This window comes from Haemaphysalis longicornis, unplaced genomic scaffold (assembly GCF_048455015.1).
Source record: "Haemaphysalis longicornis isolate Haplotype H1 unplaced genomic scaffold, Haemaphysalis longicornis Haplotype H1 scaffold_26, whole genome shotgun sequence".
In the NCBI taxonomy this organism is placed as follows: domain Eukaryota; kingdom Metazoa; phylum Arthropoda; class Arachnida; order Ixodida; family Ixodidae; genus Haemaphysalis; species Haemaphysalis longicornis.
The window spans coordinates 2,422,376-2,434,527 of NW_027526319.1; the positions used below are offsets into that span (position 1 = coordinate 2,422,376).

Sequence of the window (12,152 nt, forward strand, 5' to 3'; positions counted from 1 at the left end):
ATTGGCTTGGATTGGATTACAGTAGATAGTGTTGGATTGTGTCGCATCATAGCCGCAGCAGACGCACTGGCGCCGGCGCGTCCCCTCACCGTTATGCGCGCTATAAAACGCGGTGCCTGCGCCGCTCCGCTCCATCATTCCAGCGCCGTTCCTCCGCTGTCCAACACTGCAACGTGAACCCCCTATGCATCGCATCTACACAAGAGTTCCCGCTAAGAGAGGTGGGAGTTTTTTTTCACAAATACTGTACACAACAAAATTTTTCATGAATGCAACATCTCATTTATTTATACCTGCCCTTAACAAGAAAATTTTTTGGGTATAAGCCAGAAATATGACAATTTGGTTGCATAAAAATGTAAAAAAAAACATATCTTGTTTTACAACAAAAGTTCAGACAGAAATTCCCGAAACAGTTTTTCATCCCAAAAAATGTTTCAAACCAATCACATAGCTTTTTTTCTCAAAGCACGTCTGACCTGCCACCCACTAGGGCTCCTTGCCAGAGTGCAGTTTTTCATGGTTAACCAGGTATCGCTTTTGAGTAAAGCCCTTATGACAAATGGCACACGAGTATGGCCTCTCGCCAGAGTGCGATCTTTCATGTGCAACCAGGTGGGCTTTTTGAGTAAACCCCTGCTGACAGATGCTACATACATAGGGCCTCTCGCCAGAATGCAATCTTTCGTGATTGACCAGGCAATCTTTCCTACTAAAGCTTTTCTGACAAATTGTACACACATAGGGCTTCTCGCCAGAGTGCAATCTTTCATGAGCAACCAGGTTCCCTCTATCAGTAAAGCTCTTTTGACAGACGCTGCACGCATATGGCCTCTCACCAGAGTGCGATCGTTCATGCCTAACAAGGTTTGCTTTATGAGTAAAGCTCCGCTGACAGATGCAACACACATGCGGTCTCTCACCAGAGTGCAATCTTGCATGGATAACCAGGTTGGCTTTACGAATAAAGCTCTGGTGGCAAATGCTACATGCAAAGTTCCTTTCACCCGAGTGCAATCTTTTATGAGCAGCAAGGCCCCCATGAGTGGTAAAGCTCTTCTGACAGATGCTACACAAGTAGGGCCTCTCACCAGAGTGCAGCCTTTCGTGAGCAACCAGGCCAGCTCTATCAGTATAGCTTTTCTGACAGATGCTGCAGACATATGGCCTCTCACCAGAGTGCGATCGTTCGTGCCTAACCAGGTTGGCTTTTTCAGTAAAGCTCTGCTGACAAATGCTACACACATACGGCCTCTCACCAGAGTGCAATCTTGCATGTTTTACCAAGTTGGCTTTATGAGTAAAGCACTTCTGACAGGTGCTACACACATACGGCCTCTCACCAGAGTGCAATCTTTCATGAGCAACCAGGTGGCCTTTTTGAGTGAAGGTCTTTTCACAGGTAGTACACACATAAGGCCTCTCACCAGAGTGGATCCTTCCATGAGTAACGAGGCTGTCTCTTTTAGTGAAGCTCTTCTGACAGATACCGCAAGTGTAGGGACTCTCGCCGGTCAGCACTCTCATATGGTTATCCTGGCATTGTTTACCACGAAAGGATTTCTTGCAAACAGTGCAAACGCCATGCATTTTACTGGAGCACACCTCCATGTATGTGCTCTGCTGGTTGCTTTCTTGATAGAACGGGCAGGAAGATGGCTTCTCTTCAAACTGGATTCCCAGGCTGTCATCAGAAAGTCACAAGTGGGCAGAATTAGACACAAGGTTAAACAAAATTACAATCCAATAATGCAAGGAACATGAAAAGTAAGCTGCTTGGCCTTACAAAGCAGTGTTTCTGTCAGTAAGTAGTCAGTGTTAGTGCAAACATACTAACCGTACACAACAGAGGTCATAACTTTATTAAGCAGCTTACAAACTGCGAGTAGGCTCTTGGGTCTGATTCTTAAGATCTTTGGTATCTGCCACGCCTGTCCACACCATTCTTGCACTCGTTTAGGAGTGCAAACACGTTATTGGAGTTATTTTAAACCCCTCCGTTTTGGCTCTCATTGACTGCACGCTCGGTTTGTTAGTCTTCATGAGTTATCCTCTTTCTCGTTTAAGATTCAGGCTTAGCTTGCACCTAACCATCCTATGATCCCTGCTTCGAACCTTGCTTAGAATGTCTATGTGCTGAACAATACCTGAACTGTCACTTAAGATGAAGTCAATAAAATGACAAACCAGGCTCAGCACAGAGTACAGCCTCCCAAATTTATAATAATATAGTGGGAGCGACGACCGATCTGCATGTCAGCGCCTTATCACAGTGTTCATCAGCAAAATAGGCAAGGGTATGTGTTAGCGCTTAGAACTACCTGTTGTGGGAGCGCCGTCTGCTCCGCTGTTCTTCTCAGGGTAACACACTCCTGTTTTTCTTATCTTGCAAGGCCGTTTCACTACCGCCAAAGATAGCTAAGCAGCGTGGGGCACAAAGTCATTCAGGTGCAGTGGCAGAGGGTGTACCACTCTCAAGGAAACAGCATAGCAGATGATGACACTCATTCAGCAGATAGCCCTATGCACGTGTGCATACTCTCGCCTATTTCGCTGCTGAACACCATGATAAGGTGCTGACATGCCGGTTGGTCGTCGCTTCCATTATATTATTAAAAATTAGGGAGGCTGTACACGTACAAGCAACAGCATTACAAGCATTGCACCTTTACCTACCCAGTGCTGCCAGAATGTGCGCAGCCAGAGCAGGCGTGAAGGCTAGCTTTTGCCACAATGTCTGCACTGGCTTGTGATGCACAGTCTTTGTTAGGTGTTATGGCTTGGGCATCATTCACCTTCAGCACTGCAAAAATAAAGTGACAGCATCTAAAGAAACCGGTGTTATACCAATCTTTAATGTACGGATGAATGCACCATGTCTGTTTTCCCAATCAAAGAAAAACTAGCTGATGGCTCGAGCATCTTTTCAGCGCTCGGGTAAACTTCCATGATGCAGCATCAAGTCCCGGACACCATTACTTTGACAACGCCATAAACGCTACTCGTAAGTGCCTGACTGGTCTAAAAAAAGTTAGCAGGCTTGTCAAAGTTGGTAACTCAATATGTATGACACAACTCATGCTACCTTTGAAATTGGTTAGTTACACTAAAAGAAAATGCTTGTTCTATTAGGTATGCATTTCGCCTACCCAGTCTCTTTTCACCTTTACTACAAGCAGATACTTCATAATAGGCCTTTGTGCAAGAAAAATGGTGGCATTTAGACTGTGCTCATTGCTTTATGAGTTGCATATTCCTCTTTCTCGTGACACAAATTTTAGGAGATTCTTCAAACTTCATTGGTACTAGTACCATATAGGACCACTGCTGTAAATATTTCAAAGCCATAACTATTCACACCCAATATGTGAGCATTGCTAACTGGTGTTTTGCTATAAGTTTGCAAAAATGTCTGCTAGAAACTACATAAATGTCTTGTAGTACTGTTGGTATCTGCAGCTTTGCAGGGCAAGCGACAGGCGTTTAATATTGCTGGATAGATGCCAGACACAACACATGGCCACCATCCTTAGATCAGCATGCAGATGAGGTGTGGCAATACATAAGCTGTAAACTAACTTCAAATACAGTGGAATCTCGATGATACGATTCTGAGTTATTCGAATTTCGGGATGATACGAATTGCTGAGAAGTCCTGGCGAAACTGCTTTGTTGGCAATGGGGAAAATTTTGGCTGCTACGGACAGATCTGCACAGCCCTGTGGATGATAGGAACGAGGCACTCAACTGCATAGCTAGCAACCGACGGCAATGTATGGGCTCTCCCTCCCTTTTTGGTTACTTTTTCTTCAGGAACGGCCGGGCTGTTGTTGTGTGAGCGCTCGATGTGCAACCAGTCTGCCACAGTCGTTCCGCCGGGAGCATGTGTTGAAAAATTTGCAGCTGATCGCACAAATTTACATCTGTCTTGTTTCTGTCGAACGTGCTAGTAATACAGTTAAACCTCGATGTAACGAACTTCAATGTAACGAAACCCTCGATGTAACGAACGACGGAATTTTTTGTAACTTTAAGTGTATGCACACCATGTATTTTCACCCTCTGTGTAACGAAGTCCCGTTTGCCGAAATTTCAATGTAACGAAGTTTCATGGAGAACTAGGCACGGAATTGAAGTTGTAGAGGTATAATTTGGGAGACGCAAGCGCCGAAATGGGATCTGAATAAAACACGAAAGGCAACACAGGCCGCCCAATGCCGCGGATGCAGCGAGCCATGGGTCTGTGAGGAGCCTTTTGCCTACAAACTGTGTGGCGTGCATACACGGCTGCCGCACTGTTTCTGTCAGAGCTTAATCGTCTAGCGGGCATCAGCGTGAACCGCATAGAGCGTTTTCTCCCCGCAAAAACTCAAAACGCGCCCCGCAGGCCACAGGCGCGCTGACGCAGCCGCGGAGACGACCCGGTAGCTCCAGCGACCGCTTCCAACCGCTCGCTGAAACGCAACTCAAGGGGCAAACGAGAGGGGCACGCGAGAAAAAAAAAGCGGATAACGTTGGCGAAATTTTCATAGTAAAACGTCATGCGCGCCGCTTACGAAAGCGCCCATCAAACATCCTCCGCGGTGGTAAGCCTAATCGCCCCTTGCGGGGCCGCCGCCGCCGCATGCCGCCGTTTTGCCCTTCGTTCGAGTTCGCTCATGCTTGTTGGGTTTCATCGTTACAGCAAGCATTTGTGAATCTTTATGAGCCTTGTGTGCGCGTTTTTTTCACACCCGCGTCCGCGATTGCGCGCCGGCGGCGGCTTTTGTGCCAGGAAGTGACTCGCGCTGCACGCGGCAGTGGGTGGAGCCTGACCAGTTTCGCCAATGGGGAGGCGCGCACCCTATGGCGGGAGCTTCGAAGCGCTCGGGCATGCCGAGGATATTTGATTGGCGCTTTCGTAAGCGGCGCGTATGACGCTTTATAGTGAAAATTTCGTCCACGTTATCCACTTTTTTTTTCTCGCATGCCCCTCTCGTTTGCCCCTCGAGTTGTGTTTCAGCGAGCGGACGCGGTCGCTCAAGCTACTCAGATCGCGCGGGTTGTCTCCGCGGCTGCGTCAGCGCGCCTGTGGCTTGCGGGGCACGCTTTTGCGGGGAGAAAACGCTCCATGTGGTTCACTTTGACGCCCGCGTAGACGGTTAAGCTCCGATAGCAACAGAAAGAGTGCTCCAGCCGTGTATGCGCGCCACGTTTTCTTTTGCAGGAAATGCTTCACGGGATGAACACTTCATTAAAACCGCGAATTTCAATGTAGCGAAATTTCAATGTAACGAAGTAAATTACGAATTTTGCCGACTTCGTTACATCGAGGTTTAACTGTATCTGCTTTTGCCGCTGGCTGTTTCATTATACATACACCAGTGGCCAGTAGGAGTGGTAGGCTTTTGCGTTTACCTGAGTACATGCATTGTTTCACTGCGCTGGCATGCAAAGTAGGACATTTCAGTGAAATTTAAATGAACGCAGGCTACCGCTGGGGCTGGGGCATTGTATTTTAAGGTGTATGTTCGATGTAGTATGGGACGCTTCAAAGGTGTGCAAGCACCAAAAGTTCCCGCATGCATTTATTTTCCATTTCCGCCGTTACCCCGGAGCTGCAAACTGCATATGCGTGTGCGATCGGCTCGCCTGTAGAAAATATAAGGTCAGTTTCGTGCAAAAGAAGAGTTACGTAGGGTAATTTGGGTAATAAGAAATCAATATCGGCACACGTTTTTAACGTAAAACCAAAGTATGGCAAGCATTATCCCTACAGTGCAAAATCGAGTCGCAGCCGGGCACACTTATTTTTGCGAGCGCTTTCGCAAAGGAGCAGAGTTGATGGCGATTAGCTATTGCAGGGGCTTCGCGGAACCTTACTGCGCAAGCACTATTTGAGAAATTTCAGTTTACCAGCCAGGAATTCTGTAAACTAGGTCGTAAACACCGACGTACGACTCGAAGGATGAGCTTCCATCTAGTACATCAGCTATTTCGCGACGGGACACCATTTGTGCGGTGGCGCAGTGGTCTCGCGTGTCCCGCCCGCTCGGTGAACGTTGTGGGTTCAATACGCAGCGGGGAGTTTTTTTTTTTTCTGCAATTTTTTAAGGAGCATGGTTTGCATATCCATGGTTTTCCTTTGTCTGTATCCGAGGATGCAAACAAAGAGTCTGTGTCGGAGCTGTCGCGGCTTGACATGACGAGTCAGCGTGTTAACTTCCGTGGTGAAGCAGGTGTGTGCAGGAGCAGACTCCGCGCAAAAAAGTCACAGCGTACTGCAGCGCCGCATGGTAGACACACGCGGCAAAACGTCCTCACAACCACGCAACACTGTGACGTCACTGCCTGAATTGGCGCCCAGAAACCGAAGCTGAATCCTGTTCACATTAATGGTGCGGCAATAAATTTTTTACTCAGAATATGTGCATGTGAGAGCATGCATCATGCTTTCTAAAGCAATATATAAGGTTTGCAACAAAGAATGCACAAGCAACAAATTTGGTGGCACAACACCTTTAAGAGCCCGGGCAAAACCCACATGGGTCTGACTTTAACCACTCATTTTTGTATGCGTGTGTGTTGTGTCAGCGCGCCCGACAAAAATTCACTGCACCCTGCGACGTGCCGATGGCGGAGTTGATTTGTGCATATGTCAAACCGCCCGCAGCAGACGTGCTGCAACTTGGCGGGAAAGGCACCGCCGAGTCGCCTCCCCCTTTCCCATTGCGACGGCTAGACTAAGTCATGCATGGGAAAAACGACCCACGGCAGACACGCAGCGAGTAGCACCTGGAGACGGCGCCGCTGAGTGGCCTTCCTTTTCCCTGTCGTGGCGGCTCGGCTGACGCAATCGCTTCGCCTCCATTCACCGGATTCAAACTGCGGCCAGTGATAGTCCCAAATGGAGGGATTCGGACAGCACGCGGCTGCAATGGAACCCCGGGTCTGTAACACCAGCCCGGAAGCAGCGGTGGTGCGGCAGAATCTCATCGTACGCACTGCGTTGAGAAGTGCTATCGCCTAGGGAGCGGCGGCATGTAGGCTCCCTACTACCGCCTTTGTCCGAGCCATGTAATGCTCTTGCTGCCTTTGTATATATTGTATATAAATACAGCTTCAAATCACCGTCGGCTCAATTACTTCGACACTCCGCTCTGCACCGCGTCGATAGCGGACTGAGCTGGGTAACGTCGCAACAGTGGTGACTGAGCTGGAATGGCCCTGTCCCAACATTGTGTGTGTGTGTGTGTGTTTGGGGGGAAGGGGGCGTGGAGGGGGTACCGCTCGCAGTCGAGGGCAGTGCACCCAGTTGCTACCGGTACTTGGCAGCCATTACAGCACTGTCCAACTGCTCTCCCGTGCTTTGTGAACTCGAAAACATGCAGGCGCGTTTATTGGAAGCGTGATAGCTTGCACTGACGTCGCTTTATTGCTGTGTTGGTGCGTTGGTTGCACAATGGAAATCTGCAGCTCTTGTCTCCAGCAGCGCTGATGAAGCTGACAGCTATCAATCAAAAAGTGCGGTGGGGTCGGTATGGGTAAGCAACATGGTTACGAGACGTTGCAAGACGTGAGCTTAAGCTAAAAACTCAATGTCTGGCGTTGGCATTCATCATTAACAATGGCCCTTTCTTGAGGCCTTCCACAGCGCGAGCTTAAACTCGGCAGTAGTTGCTAGCGAGGAGTGGTCGCCCTGCCAGTAAATAGCAGATGAACATAGGGGAAGAACAACTACCGAAATTCACCATCGTGGTCAGCTTCCTCATTACAAGGTGGCATAAACGAGAAGCGGCACATCGGGTTGCCACTCCAGCGGCAAGACGACAGAGCTCTTCTACAGAATATGCTTGGTGAAACAAGGCGTCGCACGCATTCAACTAGGCATTATGATGTCCGATAACAACCCACAAACGTGCTTCGGTGTACTCGGATATTTTATTTCCAATGCAGGGCCAAATTACACCGCCGCGCCTGCACGGTGGGGCTATATGCTCACTTGTAAATGGACTGCACAAGACCATAGTCCTACCGAACCTGAGCATTAAGTTTCAAAAGAGAAGCCTAATTAAAACATATCAGCGCATGTACACCAGCCAAACTATCGCTTGAATGCACACAGCGGCATGGTGCGGACAATTTCGATGACACAGACCATGCAAGTGATTTGACGCGAACCACGTAAATTAACTGCGACAGTTGAAATGAGCGGTTCGACTCAGGAAACGACTACACAGGGTGACATGAGTCTACAGAAACTGCTGAAGACTGGAAACGAGCAACTTCGGTGCGCGTAGTGCAGTAGTGCATGCATAGTCAGCAGCCCCCCCCCCCCACCCCCCCTCGCTTCCCCTAAAGCAACTTGAACGGAGCAAGCAGAACGAAGCAGCTACGCATTCCAAGGCCGCGTATTTGTAAAAAAAATTACTGCGCCAAACAACACGTGCCATAGAAACAGAGTCACAGCGGCTGCACTTCCCGCTGGGACCTCACCCTCGAGTTTTTTCCTTTTTCACCACGACCTCTTAGTGAGCGACCGCCGAACAGCGCCAAACAGGGACAGGGAAAGGAGGGAGGCGCAGTTTTCGTTGTCTGATTTTACCATCCTTGAGAGTTACGCTGCACAGCGGCACCGCTAAATGTTTGTGACTTGTACACGCACGTCCAGACTCAAGTTCGTGATAGAACTTTTTTGCACTACTTTAGTCACGAATGCATGTACTCACGAGTGCAAGCGCTCGAAAATACCGTATTGATAAGTATTGTACTCATGAGGACTATGTCCTAATGAGTACTGTATACTCACGAGTAGTACTCATGGCTACTGTGTCTTCATAAGTACTCATACTCATGAGTATTTAAACTCATGAGTACTCATATACATGAATACTGTACTCATGAGTAGTGTACTCATGAGTACTGTACTCACAAGCAGTGGACTTACCCCTGTACTCACTTGTCATCGTACTCACTTTTTTAATCTGGGTCTGTACTCACTCATCATACTCGTGAGTTTGAGTACAAATGAGTACAGATGAGTGTACTCACGAGTGAGTATGCCGACCTATGGTCTCTGCTGCCTCCACGTTCGTTTCAGAAAAATGCTTAGGAGGCCTCCACCAATACTGTTGCCCCATGCATTCGCTGTATGTGATGTCACAAAGTGTAGTGCGGAAAAGTGGATGGCGTGTTGACACCTGTTCTTATGCCTTTGCAATTTCTGCGATAATAAGTCCCCTGTGGCGCTGCGAGTAGTATATTTGTATTCACAAGACTCTAATGTACTGAAAACGGCAAATTTGCTGTTACAAGTCAGTGTCGCTTTAAGGATGCCTACAACCAAATTGGCATTCATGGTTCGCAACAATGACTTGCCCCATTGCATGACCAAAAAAACTTTTTAGTTTCAAGACAGTGTGTTGAGGTCATAATTTCAAGAAATCTGCTGTTTAGCATTGTCGACTTAACAGTGTGTCATTATAGCAGACATGAGCAAGTCAACAAGCAGAGTCATGAAGAATAAGCAGTGCACTGAAAGCGATTTTTTTTGACACAGTACACATGTAAACCAAACGAAAAAAATTAAGAGCGTAGAATATTCGCATATTGGAAATACGCTGAGAAAAACAAAAAAGACCAACCTTCCCACTCTTTGTCAACAAAAACAGCACCTGTACTTGTATCTATTTCTTTGTTCTGTCTGATGGACTGTTTGAATATCACAGTCAGAACACGTCCTCAACATTCTAGACTACAAACTGGTAAGGTGGTGAAACAATTTCCCACTTACATCACTGTCTCTTTTTAAACTCCCCAAGTGAATAAATTCTTATAGTTTAAAACAACACCATGAGCATACTGGATCAATATTGCACAAAAAGTTATTGAGAAGGTATGTGCCAATGAAATTTGTAATTGTGCTGTCACCTACTTGAATATATAAATAGAGAAAAAATTTTGTAACCTCACCGAGAAATTCCTCTTCCGTTTGGGAGCTTGTGCTGACATGGAACAAGAGGGCGCACTGTGTACCTGAAAAATATTTAATAGTAAATACATACAGAATAGCCGTTTCACAGAAAAAATTTGAAGGATCATTGGTGTATCTACAAATACATAAGGACCTCGTCCTCGTGCAGAAACCTGAGGCTGACCTAATACGCGCACCTTGCTCTGGCCTGCACAACTCCACAAGACTTTTTTGGCACGTACTTTTACAAGGTGCCAACTATGCCTAACACTCCATCTCAGTGGTCACGTTTGTCTGCATTGCAGTGGTACTGCCTGTCTGTCCCTTTTTTTGTTGCAGCAGTGAAACATTAAAATAGCATGCTACTATTCACACTTTAGAAATAACACACAGGACAAGTGCAGGAGTCCAGTGCTCCAGTACAGCAGGTCCACCGCTAGTCCCCATGTGTTCTTTTTTTGAGGTCTCACCTGTAACACCGCTTCAATTTCTTTCATTGCTCCAGCAGCCAACTCGCCCACATTAATGCTAAGGTAAATGCCCTTTTGTTGCCCACCAGTATCAGCCCTTCATCGCCGTCTTTCTCGTTTACTTCTCTTATGCACCTGCATCAACTTGAGACTCGATTTCAAATGCATACAAGTGGTTGCGTGACTCAGAAGACCTATCAAAGATGCTGCAGCTGGTATCACATGCTTCTACTTGTCTGTGTGGCAACACAACCAGTGTTCCCAGACCTTCCATGCACTACATTCCCAGTCGTTATCTGCTCCCTTATGTCTCGCTCTGTTGATCAAGAAAAACGGCTCTATTGCTGAAGTAATAGGAAAATCTTGCCGACATGCCCAATTTATTGCTAATGCAATATACAAAAAGGGTACCTGCTGCACTAGAGGTGATGGTTGCCTGTGTTTCTCGGCAGCAGGACACATCCCGGTTGCGGTCTGCATCTCTGGGCATTGCCACGACGCAGCCCTCGGGCACTGATTATGTCCCACGTGGCGTGCGGGCACTTTGTGCCTTCTGTAACCAAAAAAGGCAGCCAGTGAAAATTTCCACAATCATATTTTGAACCAAGAGACAGACTAAGCCAGTTAGTAATTTTATAGTTTTACTTCCCGACAGATAAATTGTTAACAGGTCACTTTCCTGCAACAAAATTCAATAACCATGCATGCATTCTTCAGTCGCTTCTGTGTTCGAAATGCAGGCGCTATCACACAATTGTATGTGTCAATCAGTGTTGTACGGAACGGCGTTACAAGGAACGGCGTTCCTGGAACTAGTTCCTTTTTGGAGGAACGGAGGAACGCCACCGTTCCATGAAGGATCGGTGGAACTGTAACGGTAACTCGTTACGTTTTTGTTGCTAGGATTTCGCTGTTTTTGATGCCGAGGCTCGAGTACAAAAATCCGCAAAGTGCTACTGCGTTTATCTTCCTATAAGATGGTCAGTTTGCCCGCCCTTTAGCCATACGTGCTTCATCGAAGGTCAAAGGCAGAAGAATAACCATGCAGCAGGCCGCAGCTCGTGCTTGCTTTCATGCTGGTTGCTTACGCGGAGTTCGACGGGTGAATAGCGTAGCCGTGAGAATGCTTTTCACCCTTCATCGTTTGTCTGGGGAGGCCAGAATGCGCCTCTGGCCGATAGAATTGTTCCCTGGCGGGGAAAGAATAGAGAGTTTTAGCAGTCCATCCGTTCTGTCATGTGCGTTGTTATTGAGTTGACCGGGACCCGGCTGGGCCCTTGGGCATTCGTCGCGGTAGGGGGATTAGTTCCGCGGGGCTGGCTTCGCCATGTCCGTGCCTCCGTGCCCTTCCTACTCGCCCTTCCGCGCACTCAGGAGCAGACCGGTCCCGGTCAACCCAGTAACAACGTACCCAATGAAACGGACAGACTGCTAAAGGGGATCCGGACATTTCAGTGTCGGACATTTCCGTCCAGGACGCTTCGGTGTGGACATTTCTGTGCACGGACATTTTGGTGCACGATGTTTTGGCCCAGACATTGTGAGTGAGGGGATGTCCCAGGCATTCTTTGAACATTTTAGCTTTAATATTGTAATTTCGTGACTTGATATGAATTTACGTTCGAGAGTTGTGCTTGCGCCGCCGTCCGTGGAAACGAACGCTAAACCCTGGCGGAGCATTGCCACGTGAAACCCAATTTCTCTAGTAGATGGTAAAAATTAACGTTGTT

General features: G+C 47.5%; 1 protein-coding gene across 2 annotated transcripts in view; it reads right to left on the reverse strand.

Annotated features, from left to right (window-relative positions):
- Positions 1–258: 258 nt before the first annotated feature.
- LOC144172796 (uncharacterized) overlaps positions 259–12,152 on the reverse strand; it is a 29,974-nt gene continuing 18,080 nt past the window's right edge. For both annotated transcript variants that reach the window (XM_077701402.1, XM_077701403.1), the window contains exons 3-6: positions 10,834–10,975; positions 9,952–10,014; positions 2,677–2,803; positions 259–1,684 (exon numbers count right to left, since the gene is read on the reverse strand). In XM_077701402.1, the coding sequence (XP_077557528.1) occupies positions 490–1,684; positions 2,677–2,803; positions 9,952–10,014; positions 10,834–10,912 (1,464 nt within the window). In that variant the 5' untranslated portion in view covers positions 10,913–10,975 and the 3' untranslated portion in view covers positions 259–489. The remainder of the gene's footprint in view (positions 1,685–2,676; positions 2,804–9,951; positions 10,015–10,833; positions 10,976–12,152) is intronic.